The sequence below is a fragment of the Hippopotamus amphibius genome, chromosome 7 (genome assembly GCF_030028045.1).
Source record: "Hippopotamus amphibius kiboko isolate mHipAmp2 chromosome 7, mHipAmp2.hap2, whole genome shotgun sequence".
Lineage (NCBI taxonomy): Eukaryota > Metazoa > Chordata > Mammalia > Artiodactyla > Hippopotamidae > Hippopotamus > Hippopotamus amphibius.
The window spans coordinates 78,562,573-78,587,558 of record NC_080192.1 but is presented as its reverse complement, the minus strand read 5'-3'; the positions used below and the strand labels follow the sequence as shown (position 1 = coordinate 78,587,558).

The window sequence follows — 24,986 nt, the reverse complement described above, 5'->3', positions numbered from 1 at the left end:
CATCCCAACAATCTGTTTCTTGCCCATTGTGTTTTTTAAAATTAATTAATTAATTAACTTATTGGCTGTGTTGGGTCTCCGTTGCTGCGCATGGGCTTTCTCTGGTCGCGGTGAGTGGGGGCTGCTCTTTTGTTGCGGTGCATGGGCTTCTCATTGCGGTGGCTTCTCTTGCTGCAGAGCATGGGCTCTAGGCACATGGGCTTCAGTAATTGTGGCACGTGGGCTCAATAGTTGTGGCTCACAGGCTCAGCAGTTGTGGTGCACGGGCTTAGCTGCTCCGTGGCATGTGGGATCTTCCCGGCCCAGGGATCGAACCCGTGTCCCCCGCATGGACAGGCGGATTCTCAACCACTGCGCCACCAGGGAAGCCCCTGCACATTGTGTTTGACAAACACCTCCAGAGACTGTCTCTTTTCCTTTCTGCCCTCTGACCTCCCATCAATGGAAATGCAGGGAGATAGGGAGAGGTTAGAATACAGGAAGGATAAACCAGAGAATGGAATCACTGACTGCATTTTTGGAACAACAGAATAATAAGAAAAAGAACCAGGAAGAATAAGGTGGCAGGTGCTGCCACTTGTGAAGACCCACTCTTGCCAGCTGCCACCCCAAACCAGCAGAGCAGGACGCTGTACCTTTCTGCCACACACCCACGCCATGAAGAAAGGTTGTGACTTGCTCCAGGTCCAGAGCGAGGTGGGGCTGCAGTGTGAACCCAGAATCTCAGGAAGCGGGGGTGGCCAAGAGGTTTTGCCAGCAACACCTGCCCACTACGCCAGGTATACAAAACGATGTATATGTTTGTATAAGTGAATCACTTTGCTTTACAGCAGAAATTAACACATTTGTAAATCAAGAAAAAATGTTGATTAAAAAAATTCTGCTGCGAAACATGCATTTAAAAATACCTGCGCTAGGGCTTCCCTGGTGGCTCAGTGGTTAAGAACCCGCCTGCCAATGCAGAGGACATGGGTTCGAGCCCTGGTCAGGGAAGATCCCACATGCTGCGGAGCAACAAAGCCCATGCGCCACAACTACTGATCCTGTGCTCTAGAGCCCGAGAGCCACAACTACTGAAGCCCACGTGCCTAGAGCCCGTGCTCTGCAATGAAGAGTAGCCCCCACTCGCTGAAACTAGAGAAAGCCCGCACGCAGAATGAAGACCCAACGCAGCTAGTAAAATAATAAATAAATAAATTTATTTAAAAAAAAAAAAAAACCTGCGCTAAAGTGGATAAGAATCCACCTGCTGATGTAGGTGACACGGGTTTGATTCCTGGTCCAGGAAGATCCCACCTGCCTCAGAACAACTACGTCCATGCGCCACAACTACTGAAGCCCGCATGCCGAGAGCCTGTGCTCTGCAGCAAGAGAAGCCACCACAGTGAGAAGCCCATGCACTGCAACGAAGAGTAGTCCCTGCTCTCCACACCTAGAGAAAACCTGCGCACAGCAACGAAGACCCAATGCAGCCAAAACCCCCCGCCGCCAAAAACCAAAAAAACAAAAAACCTATGCTATACTAGACCATATCACAAAAGTCTCAATTAGAATCTCACTCATCAAAGCAGCAGCTGGGATTTTGAAAGAGAATTCGATTGAGAAAGAAGAGCTATATCAGGCATTCAATTAAAATAACAAAAGACAAAAGTTTCTGTGCTGGGTTCTATAAAGTCTGGAGACTGTTCAGGCTATGACATCCACATCCAGGGGAAGACGCTCCGGGCTGCCCATCGGCTCCCAAGGGAAACAGTGAGGTGGTCAGCCAGGGGCCAGCACGGAGCTTCATGAGTATTAGTTACTTCTAGTATTATTCTTATTTTCATAAGGCATTCCAGGACACCCAAGCATGAGTCTCTTGCTATATTCTTGATCGTGGCCTTTTTGATAAAGAGGCCTACCCTAACTTAGAGACACGTTAGCAACACACTATAAAGCAAAACCATCACTTACCCAGATAACCACTTCCCAGAGTTTGGATTTTATTTTTGTCCCCCTCCCAGGATAGGGCACCACAGTGATAACCAGTGAGGGGAGAGAGAGAGAATTGTAGCATACCGTTATTTCACATGAGTAGGTATGAGAAGCACTATCTGACTTGAAAGGGCAGCATTACACAAGAACATCATAAAGAATATAGTTATTATTCACTGCAGCACTGTTTACAATAGCCAGGACATGGAAGCAACCTAAATGTGCATCAACAGAGGAATGGATAAAGAAGATGTGATACGTATATACAATGAAGTATTACTCGGCTGTAAAAAAAGAACAAAATTGGGCCATTTGCAGAGATGTGGATGGACCCAGAGACTGTCATACAGAGTAAATAAGTCAGAAAGAGAAAAACAAATATTATATACTAACTCATATATGTGGAATCTAACAAAATGGTAGAGATGATCTTATTCGCAAAGCAGAAATAGAATGCAAATGTATGGATACCAAGGGGAAAAGGAGGGGTGGGGATTGACATATATATACACTTGATACTATGCATAAAGAAGATAACTAATGAGAACCTGCTGTATAGCACAGGGAACTCTACTCAATGCTCTGTGGTGACCTAAATGGGGAGGAAATCCAAAAAAAGAGGGGATATATGTATACATATAGCTGATTCACTTTGCTGTACGGTAAAAACTAACACAACATTGGGACTTCCCTGGTGGGGCAGTGGTTAAGAATCCGCCTGCCAATGCAGGGGACACAGGTTTGATCCCTGCTCCAGGAATATCCCACATGTCCTGGAGCAACAAAGCCTGAGAGCCACAACTACTGAGCCTGCACTCTAGAGCCTGTGAGCCACAACTACTGAAGCCCACATGCCTAGAGCTCGTGCTCCACAACAAGAGAAGCCACCGCAAAGAGAAGCCCTCGAACCTCAATGAAGAGTAACCTCCGCTTGCTGAAACTAGAGAAAGCTCACGTGCAGCAACGAAGACCCAATGCAGACAAAAAACAAACAAAAAACCACACACAGAAAAACCACATATTGTAAATCAACTATAGTCCAATAAAAAAAATACAGTTATTATTAAGTATAATCTGCCTAAGAGACTAAGAACTGTTACTGCTAATTAAAATTAGGTTCAAAAAAAATTAGGTTCAACATATGAAAAATTAGAATTCCAAAAGGGCCTTTATCACACCATGACTTATTATAAAACAAAGGCATTCTTTACAATGCAAGACCCACAAGTTGAAGGAATTCTCATTTCATGGGGCTTTGGATTGAAGAAGTTACTCATTTTCTACCAAATGTGCCTTGGAAATTTGAAGAGGAAAAAAAATTCTTTTTCTTTTTTTTCCTAATGAGGATGAACATACGAGGGTGAGTCAAAAATTACCCGCACTCCAGTTATAGTAAAACTTCTGTTGGCTGCACTGTCTTATCAGTGCTTTCTGTTCAAGGCTGCTGTCTCCCCAGTCACTGCTGTGCGGGTGTGAATGTGTTACATCAGTTCATTTGTAACTGCGGTGCAGCGTGCAGTGATTCGTTTTTTGTGGTCTGAGGGTGTGCACATACACACACTTCTGCCCACACTGTCAACACTCTGCAAAAACTTCATTTTGAGGTGTTAAAGCATCCTCCCTATAGTTCTGATCTTGCTCCATCGTATCTTCACCTGTTTGGTCTGCTGAAAGCAGCCCTACGAGGACGAAGATTCACTTCTGATGAAGAAGTGAAGACAGTGGTGCATTCGTGGCTCGCAGCTCAGCCTGAAACACTTTTTAATGAGGAAATAGGAAAGCTTGTTGACAGATGGACAAAGTGTATTGAAAAGCAAGGAGATTATGTCAAAAAATGATGTACTTGTCTTATCTAAAAGTGAATAAAAATAAATTCTACAGCCAGAGTGCAGATAATTTTTGACTCACCCTCGTACATCATTTGAGACAGCCAACTGGCTGGGTAGGTTTTACGTCCTTACTTAAGCTTAACTCAGGCAAGAAGCATGTGCTAGCAGCATGTGTCTTTCTTATTCCAGGAAAACATGAGGCTACTGCTAATGGATGGACGTATGTTCCGAAAAGGTTTTCATCAGTGGTGACGGATTTGCAGCAAGACAGAAGTCCACACTTTGGCAAGTGTGTGGCCAGGGACACATCTTGGTGAACTGCCCCTGGGACCCCCTTGTGACCAGAGAGGGGGCAAATTCAATATCTCATAAAAGAACTGAAATCGGAGGTCTGGCCAGTCAGCTCAACTGCTCTTGAACTTCTGTAGGCAGAATATTTTCTTACTGGTTCTATAAAAACACACACCCTGCCATGGTGGTTCCTCTGTTTACATGTCCAGCTCGCTCTGTGAACTCCGAGTCCAGAAGCGAGGGCTGTGTCACAAGCAGCTCTGCATCCTTCACACTCACGCCCTAACTGACCCAAATAGTAACTCGCTGAACGTTGCTGAGACAAGGAAGAAATTACTCAGCAAAGCCCTGACCCTTTATTTTTAAAATGTGGTATTTATAATACTGGACTCAGAGCTTTTAAATCCTTGCAAAGTCTTCCTATGACATTTGGCTTCCTTCAGACCTTTTCTAAACTATCGTGGCCAATTAGGAGCCATGAAAAATGAGAGGAACACGGAAAAGTGGCAGAGAGATGAAGAAAGATTGTTAAAAGGACTGAGAAACAGACGCTGGAGGAGATCAATGGGAGGATGATGGATGGAGGGGACAATGGCGGGAAAGGACGGGGGAGGAGCGATGTCCACAGCTTCACACGCCCCACCTGCAGGTGGGGAGAAACAGTCCCGTTTGGGGGGACTTGGTGTCAAGCCTGTACATCGGCACCAGTGCACCCACACTCTCCAGAGGACTCTAGCATCCTGTCTCAGGGAAGTGCCGCCCCGGGGGCGTCCCTTGCCCTGAGTCCCAGACTCACCTGTGCCACGGGGGCAGGTGGGCTCTGCAAGATGGTCTGAGGCAGGAGCTGCTGTGCGAGGTCACAGGGTGCTGGGGCAGGCAGGGGAGCCTGGGGGAGGGAGAGGGGCTTTGCTGACAAACACAGCATCTGGGCCGGTACACAAAGGACAGGGCGCTGTCTCTCAGCTGGCTGGGTTCTCTGGCTTCAAAGAGGCCCTTCTGCCCTAGAGTGGATCGCTTACTTCTGGAAGGTATATGTTCCCTGGAGAAAGGTGGAATCGCAAGCTGCTGCCCTTGCAGGGCATGGAGTCAGAGGTGACCCATGGCTGGTGGAGGGCGCGGAGCCCCGGGGGCACTCGGGCCGGAAGCCTCCCACCACGGTGCTCTCTGCAGGGCCGCTGCCGCTGGCAGGAGCTGGGCATCTCCACGGCACCCACCCGTGCCTCCTGTTCTACGCTCCATTCTTGGTGGATTTGGTTGCTTCTCTCCCAAATTGATACTTTCGTAGCTGTGTTGTCCAGCAGAAGGAATGGGGACTCGTAACCAATGTCGCTCTGCACCACCTTTCTGCTTAATGCAAAATGCAGAGGGACAGACGCGTCCTGCACGTCTCTATCTGCTGACTCACCCAGGGAGTGAATGCAGCGGCAATTTCACCCGACTCTGCCTGCAATCTGGTGGAGAGAGTCCTGCAAGGTTCGCTGAGTCCCAGACCTTGTGCCCCAATCACTCAGTGGGCAGGGGGCTGGGGGTTGAGGGACAATGTGTAGAAACAAGAAATGCAGCCCCCGGCTTCGTGAGGCTCTTGAGAGCTTTAAAAACAAAAGTAAGAAGATTCTTCTGAAGTGACCCCAAAGCTGCCCCAGGCCCTGGGGACTATAAAAAGCAGTCCCAATGGCAAGTTGTCCCTAGAACAACATGGGGAGCAGAGGCACCAGGAGACCTGCTTTGAGTGAGAATCCCAGGGACTGGTTCTGGTTCCCCCAGTTTTGTTCCCTTGCACAGCTGGGACAGAACTGTGCCACCAACAGTGGCAGAGAGAGTTGTGCGGACAGCCAACAGCGGAAGAACGGCCGTCACAGCCCACAAGCACGTCAGAAGGTGGTTGCAGACAAAGAAAATGGTCTTTATCATGTTCTATTTGAAAATAGAATGTGTTGCCCAAGCTTTCCAGCAGGGTGGGCGTAACTTCTACAGTGATGGCAAGAAGGAAAAGGACACCTCATTCCCGTCTCCAAAGGGTCCGTGATGGACGGGTAGGAGGTACTTGGCAACTATGTGGATGTGGCCCCTAAAATTTGGGGACACTTTTCCCATTGAGAGAGAGGTCTATGTCCCTCTCTGTGGGTGAGCTTGTGACTGCTTTGCCCAAGAGGGATGGTGGAGGCGACACTGTGGGACATTTAAGGCAAGGTCATGGAAAGCCATGCACTTCTGCCTGGCTCTCATGAGAAGTCCCTCTGCAGATATTTCCTCTTGGAACTCAGGAGCCAGCCTGGGAGGATGGTACGGAAAGGCCCATGCAAGTCAACAGAGGATGTTCTCAGCTGCGCCCAGCCATCAGCCAGGGATGCAGACACACCAGAGATGTGGACCTCCCAGCCCCGACAGGAGAGGCCTCCCACACGAGGCAGCAGAGAGGAGTCACCCCAGCTGTGTCTTTTCTGAATTCCTGACCCAGAATCCGTGAACATGGAAAATGATTGTTGCTTTATGCCACTGAGTTTGGTGTGGTTTGTTCCATGGTGATGGACAACGGGAGCGTGGTAGGTACATCAGTGACTTTGCATCCTACTGGTGTGCTTTCAGGAGGCCATGTGTTTCCTGATGTTCTGGAGAGGCCTGGCATATATGAGGGACACTGCCCGATATATGCAAAGGGACATTTTTGTTGACATCAAGCTCCTCAGACATTTGCACTGGAGAGAAATGGTACTTAAACAGGAAAGTCCTAATCATGTACCCCAAGAGGCCCTGGGGGTGTGACCCCAGGTTTGAAGTTTTGAGCTTTATCTTTAAAACTCCTTTGGATTTCGCATTCTATGGCTATACATCCATGTTAATTTTGGAATAAAAATGTTTCAAACTTGTTGCCAATTAAGCTACTTAGCTTCCCACCCCCGCCTGCCACCCACCATCTCTAAGCACAGTTGGTTCTCTGGGAAGATGCAGCACACAGTTCTGCAGCCTTGCAGGTCCCTGTGATGGTGCAGCACAGCCTGGGTGAGAAGTCTGGGGTCACGTACATACCGGCATCGTGGCTGCCTGGCTGAGCCCTGATGCGGGGAGCTCTTGGGCCGATCTTGGCAAAGCTGTGGTGCTGGCCTCTGCCCTCAGCTTGCTCGGAGTGGCTGCAAGAAACACATCACCTTTCAGACTTGCACACACTTAACAGCTTTCTTATCAAATGAGGGGAACAGTGACCGAGGTGCGCAATGAAACACGGGCCTGGTTGGAATCTGATAAAGGAAGCCCAGCAGGAGTGGAGGTGGTTACGAGAACCACGGAGGTTGGGCCAGCCTCCAGCGTCACCTGGGAGCAGGCAGATGACAGTAGAGCGTCCATGAGCTTTATGTTCACCACCTGCCTGATCACACACCTCACCAGGTCTGCATGTCACCTGCTTTATGTTCGCTTTGTGCTGCGGTGGAGGAAGCAGAGCGTGGAGCTGGGGTCGGGGTGGGGGCGTGGGGGAGGGGGAGGGAGGAAGTCAGTGGGAGAGAAGGCAAGACTGCTTCATAGCACGACTGTCCTGCTCCTCCTCAGCTGTGGGGCTCCTCGTGGGACCCTATATGCACCCCCCACCACCCTGGCCCGACAGGTGCCCACCCCCTCCCTCCGAGGAGTCACACTCACAGGTGGGCTCTGATATGGCTGTACGCGAGGATTTGTGGGAACTTCTTGAGGATGCCGATGGTGAGTGGCTGGTGTTAAGGCCCGAGGTGCCCACGTCGAGTGCATTAAAGTGCTGCTGAGGTTCCAGGCTGGAGTCCTTGTCCTGAAACACACACACACACACACAGAGTCAACATTTCAGCATCAAGATCATGGCAATGAATTATGTGACTTCAGTTGTCCTCTAAATATTTAGGAAATTTTGAAGGAGAGGCTGGTAGACTCCACTGGTGTTTATTATACTTTCTCATCTTTTTTTTGATATTTTAGATTTTCATAAGTGACTTAGCATTTTGTTTTTTCCTTAAAATCGTCACTCATGCCCAGAATCTTGGCTTTCCCAGACAGGGGTGGAGAGGCAGGTTCTAGAAACAAGGTTGCTGGTGGTACCAGATTATTAATACTCCAATGAAACAAATGCCTTTGGATCCTTCTGGACGCTGTCTCCCCACTGCTCTTCCTCTGCAACCACAGGGCCCCAGCATGGAGAATAGGCAAAGGGCCAATGATCTCTGATTCTTGACCCCTGGATCCCAACTGATGCTAGGCCCCCAGGATGCCTCTGCCTTGAGCATAGAATGAAGAGAAAGCAGCTGTGACTTTCCAACCCTGAGGAACCATCTTTCCATCCTGCATTGCCTTAGGTGTCATAAGCCTAAGAAAACAGGGATTATAACGATTTTTTTTAAAGATTTAAAAAAAAAATTATTTATTTATTTATTTGACTGTGTTGGGTCTTCATTGCTGCGTGTGGGCTTTCTTTAGTTGTGCCGAGTTGGGGCTACACTTTGTTGTGATGTGTGGGCTTCTCATTGCGGTGGCTTATCTTGTGGAGCATGGGCTCTAGGTGTGAGGGTTTCAGTAGTTGTGGCATGCAGGCTCCGTAGCTGCGGCGCATGGGCTTAGTTACTCTGCGGCATGTGGGATTTTCCCACACCAGGGATCGAACCCGCGTTCCCTTCATTAGCAGGTGGATTCTTAATCACTGCGCCACCAGGGAAGTCCCTATAATGATTTTTAAGCTAAAGAAGAAACAAAATGATTACTCGCCTGAGCTAGGCTTCTATCTGGTCTCAGAAGGATGGTGAGATTCCTGGGCTGCTTGGACAGGCTGGTGTCCCCTGGTCTCAGGTCTTAAATCCCTGTGAGTGAGTCTATGCGGCTGTTCTGTCTTTTGAATCATGGCTCCAGTGAGGGTGGATGCTGCGTGTGCCCTAGTAGGGCTGAGATGATTGCTACAAGACCTACAGGCCTTTGTGCAAAACAGAAACGCAGGATGTTGCCTGGGTTTGCTGTGCTAACTGTCCATTTTGAGACCCTGTTGCTTGTTCACAGAGTCTCCCTGAGATCACACCCCTGAAAGCGGGGTCCCTGGACCAGGCTGTTGGCAAACTGTGTGCTCCTGGTCAGCAGAGAAGTACAGGAAGTGAGAGTCAGAGCTGAGAAACATCCCATCCAAGCGGGGGAATTTGCGTTTTTAAAAATCGTCCATCAGTGACAGGTTTGAAATTAAAAAACCAAATGGTCCATTACCACTGACAGTTTGAAAAGCATGGTCCTGGAGCTTTTCCTTTAAAAGGAGCTTCTTAATCTGGCAGCCTCAGATTGTATTTGTGTATTTATACATAAGTGCATGTTGATGAGAAGTTCTGTTGGGCTCTAATATTCCCAAAGGCTCAGAAACCTCAATATTCAATTTCTGACTGGATGATAAACACTCTACCTGATCTTCAGCTGTGATGTATGGTATGTCTAACACCTGCCCATTAACAGCTTAATTCCATCCTTGGATGTGGTACATGATGCATTAATGTGACAGAGCTGGGTAATAAACAAGTCCATAAACAATGACAGAGGTGTCGCATCACTGCTGGTGATGAATCACCGTACAACCCAGCCCCACACAGCCTGCCAGCAGGGGAGGCTCACTAAAGATGCACTTGCTGTCTGGTCCTTAAAGGGGATTTCTCTGTCTTCCCAACTCAGTTCTTGATGGGCCAGAGATGCTTTTGTTGGACCACCACTGCTGTGTCAGTTTCTGGCCAGAGACTCTGGATTCTAGGTCACGGGTAGGCTGGAACTTGAACCATATTTCATCAGTTCTAAGAGGCCCTTTCCCTCTCACATTTTTACATATCTGAAATTGGGATGTGTCCTTCAACTAATGATAAATCCTGACTTCACAAATTGGCAGCATTTTCTGTTTCTCCGTGGAGATAAAATAATGGTAGATCTTACAATCGATGGTTTCTTAGCTTTGATGAAATACAGCACTCCCTTTCTTGCTTTCTTTTCCTCCCAACATTTGTGTCTGCCTGAAGAATGACCTTTGAGAAACAGGGCTCTGGTCTATTTGCAAGTTTCTGTCGAGTTGTCTGACACGCCAGGAGCAGAGGCGGGACTGCCTGGCCAGAGGGGGCCAGAGAACTCAGGTTGGGAGAGGAAGGCTTTGGGAAGAGAAATACCTCCACATGCCTCTCAGAGCTCCCTGATGCAAAGCTGGCTCAAACAGGGCTGTCAACTCAGAACCCCAGACACAGAAATGGAAAGTACACCCTGCCAGTGATGCCATGGAGGGTGTGCGATGGGCAGCGTGCTTGTGGGATGCTCTTTTGGAAACAGAGTAACAGCCTTAGGCTACAGGGAGGACAGGGCACTCACACTATTCCCTGCCTCAATGGGACGATGGAATAACCCCCAGCTTTTCATCTGCGGGAGAGACACAAAATGGATGTATTGCAGGCAGACCTCGTTTTATTGCATTGCACTGTATCACACTTTGTGGAGAGTGTGATTTTGTACAAACTGAAGGTTTGTGGCAATGCTGCCTTGTAAGATGATGCTTAGCATTTTTTAGCAATGAATTATTTTAAACTTAATGTATGTACAATTTTAAAATCCTAATACTATTACACACTTAATAGACTACAGTATAGTGCAAACATATCTTTTATATGCACTGGGAAATCCCCCAAAATTGTGTGACTCTCTTTGTTGCAATATTCGCTTTATTGGGGTGCTCTGGAACCCACAGTATCTCCGAGGTCCGCCTGCACAGTCACTCTTGTAAGGCTGGAAAGTCGCCAAACCGCGCTTTGAGCCCAGAGGCTGTTTCACGCACAGCTCTGTGAATTCCCAGCCTCTGTGGCCTCAGGCACGTTAGCTACATCCTCCGTGTGCTTCTGCCTCATGTGAAGAAAAAGGACAGTAACAATGCCCGCCTCGCAGGAACCTCACAAGGAGTAAATAAGTGGGTACCCAAAAATCACATTGAAGAGTACTGGGAACACAGCAAGAGCTCAATAAATACGACCTGTCATTTTTAGTTTGACTGCTCTTATGACCACAATTCATGGAAGAGTCTACTTAGTCCAACTTTGCCTTTATCCTCTGCTGGGCATCAGAATACCTTCAGTGCCGAAGGGTGGACGGTCTCCAGCAGCGGGTCCTCCAGGGCCAGCTCCTGCCTCCTTTCCACCCGGACCTCCGCGTAACTGCTCAGGAAATCAAGAGACCACTGCTGGTGGGGGGACATTCCAGAACGACACCAGCAAAGAGGGCTGTGTGACATGGCCAGGTCCCCTGCGTGATACCCCATCCCAGAACAGCCCCTAGCAAGGAGGGTAGCCCGTTCACTTGTCTGAGGGTGGAGTTTCTTTCTGGGCCTAAATTCCACTGCTGTCACTTCCACTGTGACATTCAGACTTATCTTCCTTTCCAGGATGCTTTTATTCCCTTCTCCTTCCCTGATCTCTACCCACCTCGTCCTGAAACCCCCAAACATAACTGTCTTTAGAAACGAATTTTCACCTATAGGATGAACCTTCAAATAATTAGAAGACTTTCTTAAGACCTACTCAGCTTGGACTCTGTATAGGAGAAAGTGACACATAACTTTTTTTTAGTAATCACGGACTACAATTACAGACTACAAAACTACTGGAAGTTTTCTTTCGACCAAACCTAGAACTAGACACACCCAGACCGCTGATTAGTCTATGGGCCCATCTTTGAACAGCGGGGGGTAAATCAATTCGATGTGGTGATGGCCAGTGACCCAGCTGTGGTTTTTGCCTCGTGTGTGGAGATGCAGCCTGGGCGAGTGGCCTCGGGGAGTGGCGGTGGCTCTTGGGCCTCTGGAATGCTTGTGACCTCGTTTACTTACTAGGTCACTCCCTACTTTCTCTGAGAATCTCACTCTGGGATCTGGGAGGTAGAGGATGGAGAGGAAGAACAGGGTCCAGGGCAGAGTCTGAGCAACAAGGTGCTGACGATGTGCAGCCTTCCTTGAGGGCAAAGGGACCCTCTGGAAAAGGCCCAGGCAGTGGGGAGTGGAGTACTGGCCATGGAGTCAGGAACCACTGGCTGCTGAAGTACCCAGGGTTGGCTGGGAATCCAGGAGCAGGTCTCTGAGAGCAGGCATGCAATGTGACGACCAGGGTCACTGGCCAAGAGATACCTGAGTTTCTTATCTCTACTCTTTCCTGACTTTCTAAAGAAGAGGGATTTACGTGTGTGCGTGTGTGTGGATAGTATCTACCCATCCATCTTCTATCTATCTATCTATCTATCTATCTATCTATCTATCTATCTCTTATCTATCTGTCATCTATCTATTAATCTATTATCTATCCATCATCTATTATCTGTCATCTATCCATCTATCATCTATCTATCCATCATCTATCATCTATCTATTAATCTATTATCTATCTGTCCACCTATTATCTACCTATCCATCTATCTATCATCTATCTCTCCATCCATCATCTATCTATCCAGCCACCTACCTATCCCTTATCTACTATCAGTCATCCACCTCTTACGTACATGCATATAGCGTAGTAGGTATATATATGTATCTCTCCATCTATTATCTATCTATTATCTGCCATCTATCTGTTATGCGTATATATAAAATGCAGTGCTTCTAATCCTTCTTTCTTTGCTCTCCTCAAATGCTCTCCTTTAGACCAGTTTAAAACTGATTTATGTTCTTAAAATTTTTGTAGTTGGGGAAAAAAAAAACCCAAATGGCATCTCTCCTTTACCTTTGGGAACTGTGACCCGACACAGCAGAGTCTAGGAAATGCAGGATGTGCCGCCTCCCTTGGAAGCCCCGCCCACCCGCACTGGGCTGGGGGCTCCCCGAGGCCAAGGAACCGCCAGGAGCCCTTTCCCACCGGCAGCCTGGCTTTTGTACCAACTCTGCCTTGCTTGCCAGCGGGGATTTTTAAAGCGTTCAAAAGAAAGGGGACTATGTTTTTGAGTTTTTTAGAGGCAAAAATTTTAATTTTCTTCTTCAGACAGCAACAAGGGAAGGCTAGGGGCTGGCTGGAGATGAGGGGAAAATATGTAAGTAGGTCACTGAAGCAGTAACTTACTAAGGAACATCCTGGCCGCCTGCAAGAGCTCAATGAGGCTTTCAGAGGGGCCTGACGGGACCCTGGGAGGAAGCCTCAGCCCTGGGAGGACAGGGCTGGGTGTGGAGCCGGAAGGGAGCTGAGCTCTGCGGGTCGGATTATCCTGCTCACTGCAGAGCACCGCCTGGGCCCCACTGAAGAATTCAAGCTTGGGGCTCACTCCTCAGAAACGGGGACCACTGAGGATTCTGGGACTCTGACAGAGCTGCCAGGGGCCTGGCCTGCCCTCCCAGCCCCCTGGCCGCACCTGACCACTGAGTGCGTGCACACGATGAACTCGGGCTTGGAGTTCCACTGGTGGTAGGTGATGTAGTAGTGAGTCTGCAGCCAAATCCACTGCTGGCCTTTGGTCAGAAACCGGTAGCAACATGACTTCCCTTTGCCAAACTGCATCACTGCAAACAGAAGATGGAGTCGGCCTATCAACAATGTTAAGATCCTTTTGCCCCAGAGTTACTGTTAAAAATGCCAGCTTTCAAAAAGACAATGCCACTCATTGGTCACCTCCCCAGCTGTGATGGATTTTAAGTCATTATCAAGGTCACGGTAAACGGTAATGAATTCTGAAACAACGGAGGGATGACCCGCCTGCTTTCCCCAAAGCTCAAAAGCTTAAGAGAGCCTTAAATCAGGGCAGATTCTCTAACTGGAGTTTAATTAAAGAGAAGCCCTGGCTCTCCTGGTGCTCATCCTCCTGCTGCAGGTGGAGCTGTGTCTGGAGCTGCAGGAGCCCAGCGTGGGAAAGACAAGCCCGACGCTGGGAGAACTGGACCGAAAATAGACCTGACAGCTGGCAGCCGCTGGACGGATCCTGTGGCTGCCAGTCCGCCGTGCACTCTCCGTCTACGTGGTTCTACACAGAGAATCCGCCACAGGTGCCTTTCACCCCAGCCCCACCACGCAGCCCCTACGGTTAAGTCTGTTCTTGCTTCCCTGGGGGTGCCCAGCACACCCGGAGGCTGCTGGTTTAAGCCTCGGCAGGGCAGAAAGCTGGACCACGGGTCCTGGGAAGAGAAGCAGCTGGGTTTTATTGCCTCGGTGCCTGGAATTCAGCTCCTCTTTATGCGAATGGTCAGGAGAAAGCCGAACTAGGAGACTAAAGTGACAAAAGGAGGCACGGAATCTACCAAAAAAAATAATATTTGTATAAAGTTCTTTGAGCCTGAGACACTATTAAATGAAGATGGTACCAATACGTAGCTAAGGGGATAGTTGGAGCCTCAGGGAGACAACTGAGTAAGTTAATCACAGGAAGATCCAATTGGATTATTAAACTCAAGATGTCTTCAGTCTCTCCGCCAGCTCTCCTCAACACAACCTAAGATATATCCCAGAGTAGTCAGAAAACACTTTCCTGATATTTTGCAGGAACCATATCGTTTACTGTCTTCCTGGGTGCTTAGAAAATCTCTTCAATGGATAGTGCGCCCTTGTCAAAAACCCTTGCTCTGTTTCCCCAGGAGACTCATTTCTTGAGGTCATTTTAGAAGGCCTGATTATCATAATTGTTGATAAAATGTTCTAGAGCCAAAAAAAAAAAAAAAAAGGAAGGCACTGGCTTGGATATATGAGGGGAGGGATGCCAGGCGACCCAGGGTGGGGGCTCAACAAAGTGACAAGGTCATGCTCGGTCACGGGGCAGGACCTTCAGACAATGAAGGTAGTTCTACACCCAGGGTGGCCTTTCTCCCTTAGAAGAGTTACAAGGGGCCAAAGGCTTGAGGTAGCTGCGCGTCTCCCATTTCATGGGCCCCCAGAACGCTAGGAGAGCCTGTTAAAATGGATGCTCTAATCCCATAGGCCTGGCGGTGGGGAACCTGAGAATCCACACATCTAGCAAACTCCTTTTGATACTATGCTCTGCTCGAGGACCACCTTTGAGAAGCAAGGGGTTACCTTTTTTTTTTTTTTTGGCCATGCCACATAGCATGTGGGATCTTAGTTCCCTAACCAGGGATCGAACCCCTGCCCCTTGCAGTGGCAGCTCGGAGTCTTAACCACTGGACCACCAGGGAAGTCCCCCAGGGTTAATGTTTTAAAGATGAGCCTTAACCTAACATCGGATCCTGATGGAATCCAAGCCTGTTCTTGTGTTAACAACAGCAGCAGAAAAGAGAACATTACAATGGGTCCTTACAGACGGGGCATCTAGCAAAATGCAGTGTTGGTGGTCAAGCAATGTAGGATACGTAGGTCAATATTACTACAAATGTTCCTACTCAAAGGTAGAGTTTGGCACCAAAAACATTGTTTAAATGGTGATTCCTTGACCCCTCTTGCTAAGTGAGAACCCAAAGTGCTTGTGGTTTCCCCTCCCCCACACCACGACCCCACCCCCACCCCGAATCCCTTTGCCAACGTATTCCCCTTGTTAGGGTGGAGAGCCTCCCCTGACCCCTCCCCCAGCCGGGTGAGGGACCCTCCTCTTAGCCCCCCAATACCCCATGCACATCCCTTTCCATGCACCAATATCCCATCAAGTCACTGTTTGTGTTTTTCCATCAAATCTTGCTCCTGCAGGGCAGCAAGGAGATTCTGGTCACCTCTCTGTTGCAGGCCTAGCTCAGTATCTGACCTGTCATTTGTGACCCATGCATGTCTGCTGACTAAAGAACAGTTAGCTGAATTTGATATTTTGTCTTTGAAACATGTTGCATAACTTAGAAAAACACACCACGCAGAATCACCTTCGTTTCTGAAGATCAAATAGCTTGCATATCTGAGGGGTGCTGGGAAGGGGCTGGGGGTGGAAGCGGGCAGACCAAAGTCAATTCCAGGGGAAAGCAAAACATGGGGGCATCCAGACAAGGACCTCCACCGACTCCTAGATCATCTCAGAGGAGACAGAGTCCTCTGCCTCAGAAGAAACCAAGTAATAAGCCGACTTCCAGAGCCTATGAGTCCTGCTGTCGGGGCTCTGGGGAGAGCGCAGGGGGCCCTCAGGCTGGGGCTGGCGCGCGGTACTCACGGTGCTGGTGGCACCTGGCCAGGAGCTCTAGATCGTCCACGTGGTAGTAGTCATAGCCCGAGGTTCCCAGAACTTCAAAAGGCAGGTATCCTATGATGGGAGGGGCTCTGCCGGGGACAGCGGGGGTCATTCATCAGAGAGGAAATACCGCAGGGCTTGCCGTGGGAGCCGACGAAGGGGCGGTTTGCGTGTGTCATGATCAACCCGGGGGCCTCATTGCTCGAGAAGAAGGGCAGGACAATAATTTTGCAATGGTCAAAACCGGAGAGGCTGTGTTTTCCAAAGTGCTCAAATAGTTTGGCATTTAGATACCCAGTTCCCTTGGCCTGACCTGGCCCCAGTAATCATAAATGTTGTCACTACTGAATAATTAAAAACAGCTATAGATTGGGTCAGCTCAACCCCAAAGTGTAACAAAAAATCAAAAGGCGGGAGGGGGAGATTTCTAGTTCTTAAACTGTGAAAAATGTTACGCAAGAAAGAAAGAAGATTGGGCTAAAGGGACAGAAGGGTATTGAAAGAAATAAGATGAGAGTTTTTCTCACATCTGGTCCGGCCTGATGGGAGCCAGAGAGGGTCCTGAGTGGGGAAGGGGTGGGGGTATCCCAAAGACATCCTGGGCTGTGATGCCTGGCTCTCCTGAGATGCTCTGACCCAAACCCATTTCCACAGATGGGGCAAATGCAGTTGAGGGAAACCTACTGCCCCTTGGCTGGGAAGCACTTTTCCCACCACCGGAGGGCCCTTCTTGTAGGGACCAGGCCTGACCTTCCTCTCCCAAGGAGAGCCTGGCTCATGGAAACAAGCACTTGAAAAGCACCCAACCCAAATATGTTTTTCTTTTCACAAACCTGTGATCCAGAAATAAAAATTTCCATTCCAAGCTATGCCTTGAAGTGAATTCCTCTAAAGGTTCGTCAACGATGCACATTTCCTGTATTTAAAGGGAGAAAAATATTACTCGGGGTGCCAGCTGCTCAGCCCCGTTTCGTTCAAGGAGGCAGGGCCAGCCAGCAACAGAAGTTAAAATCATTTAGAGCAAGTCTTCACGTTGTGTTGGACTGCAGCTCCTCATCCGCAGCGAATTCTGGTATTAGCCGTTGCTAAATTTATTTCACAAGCTGGGGAAAAATACCTAAGAGCCAAAATGTCACACCACTCCCTTCCTATTATCTAGATGCGGTAAACATGCGGAAAACGGCTTTTCATCTGAATTTGAATTACTAATTTAACTCAACATTCATGCCATTGATGTGAAAGCAATCATAGATAAGAGACCAGCCCTCAATTTGACTCAGTGTTTACCTTTGCCTGCCCTGAGCATGTCAATGTCAGTGTGAGGGTAGGAAGGTCTACAGAGCTCTAGAAGAGCATCTCTGTAGGCTGCTGAGCAAACAAAATGGCTCTCAGGATCTGAAGTTCGGGGAAAGAGCTTGTGGGGCTGTCACCACACAGAAATCAGGCATTTAACATTCTCAGAGTCAGTGACAAGCTCGTTGAAATCTTATTCTTTCCCAGAAAGACAATGAATTACCCATCATGCTCTGGGACTCGGTGGCACTTTTTCCGCATGATAAATTCTCTCCAGGTACTTGCCTTTAAGAATTGTGGTGTTGCCAGGCGAACGGTGGCGATGAAACAGACCTCCTTTCCCAGGGGCACTCGGCAGGGCCTCGAAAGGGTGCTGTCAAAGCCGTTACAGGAGGGGCTGGGCGCTGGGTAGAGGGGAGGAGACCCAGGTCAGCCCCGGCTGGTGCAGAGCCAAGCCTCACCGGGCACTATCTAAGAGGCTCAGGTCCATCAACTAGCTCATTCTCACTGCGACTTGGGGACCTAGGTGCTACTCATCTGCATTGCACAGGAAACCGAGGCTCAGACTGGGAAGCCATTCGCACAAGGCCAAACAGAGCTGGAATTCGAGTCAGTAACACACTGCCCTACCTCCCACCGCCTCTAGTCCTGCGGACACGGAGGACCTGCGCTGGGAAAAATCCTCTGCCAAACGAGCAGCCGGCCCCCTGCTGCAGAAGGGCTGGACACGCACCCCAGCCAGGGTCCTAAAGCAGGGGTCCCCAAACCCCCGGGCTGCAGACCGGTACAGGTCCACGGCCTGTTAGGAACCCGGCCGCGCAGCAGGAGGTGAGCGGTGGACGAGTGAGCGATGCTCCATCTGCCACTCCCCGTCACTCCCCATTGCTCACATTACCTCCTGAAGCATCCCCTACATCGCTCGCATTATCAGCCGAACTCCCACCCCCACCCGCACCCTTCCCCCACCCCACCCCTCCCCACCAGTCCCCCCCCCACGGAAAAATTGTCTTGCATGAAACCAGTCCCTGGTGCCATAAAGGTTGGGGACCACTGTCCTAAAGGATGAGTTCCATCGTCCGCAGTGTTCCGGATACTGACGAGCTCAGGGGAAGTAGTGGGTCTTGACACACAGGGACCCCCCTCCCCTTCCCCTGGCCCTGGAGCAGCCCACCTGGGATTCAAGGGCTTCTGCCCTGAAACCCTCCCTGGAAGCCAGCCACGCTGATGCAGGGGCTGACTGAGGAGATGGTCTCAGGATTCAGGGTGACGCCCCCACAGGTATGCAGTGTTCACAACAAAACTCACTGCACAGGTGACACAACCTGCTCACTGTATCTTATGTATTCTCACACGTCTGGGAAGGTGTGACTTCCCTGACTCTACCAATGAGGAAACTGAGGCCCAGGAAGTGTGTATGTATGAACTGAGGTCACCTGGAGAGGAACGGATGCAGTGGGGCCTCCACCCAGGTCTTGGGACTCCCAAGAGGGGGCTGTTCTGGGCTTCTGCCCACCACGATGCTGAGACCAGGTCCCCAGAGACCCAGGGCAGGTACCACTTGGCATCAGCAGCACTTCCCTGGGAGCCGGACACCTGCCTTCAGTGTGACTGTTAAAAACTGCTTTACCTTCCGGGCCAGAGAAAAATTCTGCTGTTTTAGGTGGCGTTTGCTGGGTGGGAAAAAGAGCCCTGTTAAGTATGAGAAAAGTCAGTCTACCATGTATACAGAATTCTCTCCACATCCCCAGAATCTTCTACACGATTGCCCCCATCCCAGGTCAGCTAATTCAGAAACTCAGGGTGAAGCCCTGGCATCGGCCCTTTTAAAAGCTCCCCAGGTTTACTAATACGCAGCCAGGGTGGAGGATGACAATTTGAGATAAACTATACCACCTCTTTCTTTTTAAAGTGTAGTTGATTGTAACCTGTACATTTCTGAGCTTGTAGATTGACATGTTTTCCAATTTGAGAACATAAAAAGTGTCAGAAAACTCACTGCGTTCTAAAATGAAATCTGCAAGACTCTCTTTGGATTTTGGCTTTCCAATAATTTTTTGTTTTCTATGTTTACAGGTTTCTAAGTGATTCTGTCTCTAATGGGTCTTCTATCTATAGTGGTCTTCTACCCACCAATGTGAATAAATTCATTTTACCAAACACAGTCTCTGAATGCATTCACATAAATACTAATAAAAGTTTCCAAACATGAACATAAAGTGGGTAAAATAAAAAATAGTGGGCCCGAGAGAGTTTACATCTGTCAGTTGTTGGCTTTGACTATTGAAGATTAATTTGTAGGGTGAGCCAAGGAAGTCATCCAGGGAAAGGAAAACAAGTCCGCATAAGGGAAGAGGCTGCAGATGTGAACATCTGTGTGATTAAAAAAAAGACATTTAAAAATTTCCCAGATGTGAAATATCCTCTCTGCTTGAATCTAAGAGATATCTCCCTCCAGATAACAACCTAATAAAGTCCTCTCTACTCTTTCAGAATAGCAAGGTCTTCCAAGTGAACATCCGAGGACTTCCCAGGAATTTAAGAGAAAGTCTCTTTAATCTGTCTCTAAACCATGAACTAGTTTGACTGATCCTTTCAGCTGCTAAATTCATGTGCTCTGTCAGTGACTTCCCTCAGCGATTTACTGTGAGGAGGACAAGGTGGGAACAACAGCCCCCTGGCAACTTCTTCAAGGGACAGAGCCTGGGAGCGTGGGAATGAAGTGGATGTTTTGCCAACCTTGCCTTTGGCCTGGCTGCCTCCCAAGGTGGTTTTATCAGTCCTTTTGTAACTTCCAAGGCTTTAAAGAGGGAAATGCACCCCAGGAGGGAAATTTATATAGTCTGCACTTGATAAGCTAGATATTTTACAGAGAGGCTGGGACCTGACCAAATTCCTTCTAAACAAGCTTTCCGCCAAAAAACCTTAAGCAGATGAAGGCTTGATCAACGGTGAAAGTAAATCAAGGCTGAAAGTTGTAACAGAGGCCAAGGGGAAAACCTTGGGGAAAACCAGGGGGAAGAAGACCTTTTCAACCTTTTGCTAGTTGCCTCTGAAATGACTTGTACTCACAGCGGGAGCATTCTTGCATATTCTAGGGTCAAGGAGAGTAGGCTGTGCCCTGGGACCTCCTGGTAATAGGGAACATTTAGAGTAACTTCTCTGGCACTTCTTATCCCAAGGTGGTTTAAAAACATTAATTAAGGATTTAATTAGTTGTTTCCATTTAAGTCAAAGAAAAAAATAGATCTAATTACAACTGGCTTTCCGAGCCTCTCAGAAGGATTAACCACTCGATGCACGCATAGCCCTGTCTTATCGGATCTCTGACCGCTTCCAGACTTCTCCTGTCCCTGCCACCAACACACACACACCCCCCATGACAGAGACAAAAGTGTCTCAGTCAACTAAGTGTCAACTTAGTGTCAGCTAAGCCTGTGGGCAACACCTACTGAGCCTGAGCTCTACAGCCTGCGTGCTGCAACTAACGAGCCCGTGTGCCACAACTACTGAAGCCCGAGATCCCAGAGCCTGTGCTCTGCAACGAGAAGCCACCGCAACGTGAAGCCCACGTACTGCAACAAAGAGCAACCCCCACGGGCTGTAACTAGAGAAAGCCTGTGCGCAACAGCAAAGACCCAATACAGCCAAAAAAAAAAAAAAAGTCCATTTCAAAAAATCTTAAAAACAAACAAAAGTGATGACTTCTTGCTCTTGATACATCACCCCCACCCCGCCCCCAAAGTTACACAAGAGTGATCTGAGCACAATATAGTGAGTCATTACTGTGTGGCCTCATTGTTTTGTTTGAGGTGTATTATTCATAATATTTTACACAATTTATATCCTGTGTAATTGCAATTCTGTGGTTATTTGCCATTTAAAAGGATCCAGTATTTGTGTGCATCCCATTAATACAAATAATGAAAAAATGATTTGTTTTAATCTGTAGTAAACTGATTTATTGTGTGGTGACTGTAATATACCAGAGTTATATTTAATTGTTAACGCTGTCTCCTCACACACATATTAGGAACAACCGCCCAGATAAGGATTTAACTTTGCATCTGATGTAAAGGAGACTCTGGGTGCTATAATTAGATTATTTTGTGGCAGAGAGAGAGCTGGTATCCCCAACTGATTTAGCATGTTCTGTAACTGAGAAAATATTCACCAAATTATACTTTTTAGTGATTTAAGTGTACATTTTTACAGGGGACATGTTCTGTGTATAGTGAATAAATAACTTTTATAGCAACAACAACAAAAAAAAGTGATCTCACTCTTGCCCAAAGCTAAAGACCTAGCCTTGCCCTCCACACAATGGAGTATTCTGATCAGAGATGGCCTGCTGATGATAAATTAGTTGCAACAGCTGTAGGAAAACACACTGCTAGTCCACAAGGAGAGTGACAAATAGCTTTCTCTGCACTCCTTGGAACAAATGAAAAACAAAGCCGGAAGGTGTCTGCGAAGACATGAAACAGTCAATGAGGAGGTTTGCTAAAGGAAGAATAAGGTCCCTAGATTTCATTTGTGATAAATGTCCAAAACGTTTGGGCTGGAGTCTTAAAATGTGGAGGGAAAAGTAATTTTCTGCACCTTCATGAGAAATCATCTCCTGCTAATTTTGCACTCCTTCCAGACTTTTCCTCTCCTCACAGTATCCTTCCCCCGATGTGCTGTGAAAAGCCAGCCAGGTGACTAGGCTCTTAGGAGAGTGGCAGCAAAATAATCCCGTGTAGCTTTAGCCTGGGCCACCACCCAACCTGCTGGGTTACACACGACTCTTCTTCTCTTTCTGCTGCTTCTGTTTGGCAGTTGAGAAAATGATGTCGGAGAAAGGCGGAGAGCCACGTGAGGGAGCTAGGGGTTTGCAATGTGCTGGATTGAAAAAATGTACCCTAATGGGAAAACACACATCCTACTTGAATTTCTTCTTCCCCGCCGCATTCATCAATTAACATGAGTATTTGTCAGGGCCAGAAGCTCGTGAGGGCACAGACAAGATCTGCCCTGGATGGTTGGTGTCCACAGGGCCCGATTATTGGATGCTCAGGAAAGTGAACTTCCTAGAGGCCCTCGTCCTGTCCTCCAAGTGGATACTGGGCACATTTTTATCACAATTATCGGACAACCAGTAATAAAAGTTTCCTGCTCCCGGGCTAAAACAAGCAGAAAGATGTGGTTGATAAAGGTCTGACCATTCTTCACGGCTCTGTTTTAATAGATGTTCATGTGGGACGATGCCCTTGGGTAACAATTTATTCTTGATAGTGATCTTGACTCCCCTGCAACCTAATCTGGCAGCAATGACCACTGCTGGAGAAGGACGCCGTGCCTCCCTGTCGGGGTAGAAGGGACACTCTTGGGGGCCTGGCACAGATAAATCAGACTTTCCTCCGTGAAGCTATCCTTCTGTGCGAAACACATCCCCACTCCCAGCGAGGGCTGGTGGGCAGGCGGTTGGTTCCCTTCACTGAGACGTCTCAATTAGTTCAGCTCAGGAAAAAAACAAAACAAAAAAACAAAAACCCCAAAGCCATCAAGTGAGGAAACCTACAGAAATCCCACAGACCATACGGCATCAAGTGTTGAGAGCTGGAAAGCGTCCACTTCTGCCAGCATTTCAAATCTGGTTGTGTGGTTAGAGGCAAGTAGGTAAAATGAGGGCAGGGAAACTTTTATCCTCTGGTGTGTGGTTTCTGGAAAGCCCAGAGTGGAATGTTTGCTGAGGGTGACCTATTTGGAACCACACCAGCCACTTTTGAAATACTGCTTTCTGGATTTCAGTCAGACGCACATTTAAATCCAAGTCTGGGGGCGGAGGTCGCTCACAGAGAGGACGGCCTGCTTCCCGGCACCAAATTCTTTCAGGAACCAGGACCTGCTTCTCAGGACCCCTTCAAGCAAAGACTGTTCATTACACCTTTGAAAATCATCTGGACGGTTCCTTCCCAATCAGAGTGTAGGGCTGGTGCTGCCTGACTTGGGCTGGGGTTGGGGCGTATTTATTCAAAAGCATTAAAAAAGAAATCTGTTACTGGGCAAACATAGCCCCAAATAAATTAATTTTGTTTCAACTCTATTCTGGAAACAGGGGGCAAAGCAGAGGCAGCAGAGGGGTTGCTCTGACCAGTGGGCCACCCTGGGGCTCCAGGCCACACGGCCAGGAGTGGGCTTTCTATGGGGACAGGATGAGACATGATTCTACATCCCAGCTTCGATTCCTTCAGGAAGCTTCTCACAGAGCAGGAAAGAAACTGTCCCAAAGTGAAACAATTCGAAGAAAACTACTTTCTCATCCCATTTCCTGACACATAGGTCTTCAGGTTGACTAAAAATCTAGGTTGAAGATGGGAAGTCCTATCTGCCCTCCCCTCCCCTAGAACATCTGTGGCAGATGGCGGAGTCCTAAGGAGTGACGAAGACGTGCTAAGATGGAAGTAGGGAAATTCCATTTTGCTCGAGTATGTGGGCAACGGTTGCTGCATTTGTCACACTGCCCAGGGGCGGGCGGTAAGGTGGCACCATCGACGGGTGAATCTGGAAGCATCCAGTTAGAGAGTTCAAGTTCGTCAACAAGGGCAAACGTGCCTTGTGCTCCTCTCCCCTCGCCTCCCAGGGTCACAGAGCCAGATGGATCTAAGCAGGCGAGCTGATGGCATCTTCACCCACATGATGTAAGGGTCTCCTCCCTGGCTCCGTCCCACCCTGTCTTCTCCGCCCTGCAGCCTACACTTTTCACTTGGGGCCTTTCAGCTTAAGCCATGAGGATTCCTATGGATGTGGTTTGGGGTAGCAGCCAGCACCTATTAGCCTGGATTCCATCTATCTATCAGATGGGTTGGTGAGATGAACTCTAGGCTGGGAGAGGGTGTCAGGGACAGTTCTGGGGTCCCCTCAAGTGAGGGGCCTGGAAAGGACATCAGGAAGGGGGCCACTGGCCTCCCAAAACCCAGAGGTGGGAGGGGAGCTTAATGGGGAGCGAATGGAGGCCAGGGGTCAACTTCTCTGACCACTCAGCCCTGCTCCAGAGGCCTGCCAGTGTAGACAGTTCACAGGCCACCAGAAGGTACTCCAGTTTATCCAGTGTGTACAAAAGTGGATTTCATCTTCACTTTGGATTTAGGGACAAAGAAGTGGCAGGAGCCCTCCAGGAAGCCTCCCCTCCTTCCCCAGAGTGTGCTCTGGGCTCAGTCAAGGAGCGTTCCATCCTCAGCTCCCAGGGAAGGGTGTTATTTCTCCACAAGTCGGAAGCCTTTGGCCTGAATCCTGGCTCTGCCCTCTACCACCTGTGCATCCAGGGCCGAGGACTCTGAGCCTCAGTGTAGGTCAACCATCCCCCTCCATCAGGCACTTATTTATGTGCCAGACACGGACTGTGTGGGCCCACGAAGGGAAGGATGAGTCTACAGGTGAGGAGAGGTCTCCACCCTTTCCAATCTATTATTTCCTCTCAACAGGCAACAAACAAGAATGCACCAGACAACACTCCTCAAACTCATCAGCCCCACAGAA

The 24,986-nt window shown here is 48.6% G+C and overlaps 1 protein-coding gene across 3 annotated transcripts in view; it reads right to left on the bottom strand.

The window, feature by feature from the left end:
• NPAS2 (neuronal PAS domain protein 2) overlaps window positions 1-24,986 on the bottom strand; it is a 180,284-nt gene that overhangs the window by 16,723 nt on the left and 138,575 nt on the right. For all 3 annotated transcript variants that reach the window (XM_057740924.1, XM_057740923.1, XM_057740925.1), the window contains 8 exons: window positions 17,754-17,872; window positions 17,009-17,091; window positions 16,158-16,264; window positions 13,437-13,584; window positions 11,176-11,260; window positions 7,728-7,869; window positions 7,122-7,222; window positions 4,891-4,980 (listed from right to left, as the gene is read on the bottom strand). In XM_057740924.1, coding sequence (XP_057596907.1) covers window positions 4,891-4,980; window positions 7,122-7,222; window positions 7,728-7,869; window positions 11,176-11,260; window positions 13,437-13,584; window positions 16,158-16,264; window positions 17,009-17,091; window positions 17,754-17,872 — 875 coding nt within the window. The remainder of the gene's footprint in view (window positions 1-4,890; window positions 4,981-7,121; window positions 7,223-7,727; window positions 7,870-11,175; window positions 11,261-13,436; window positions 13,585-16,157; window positions 16,265-17,008; window positions 17,092-17,753; window positions 17,873-24,986) is intronic.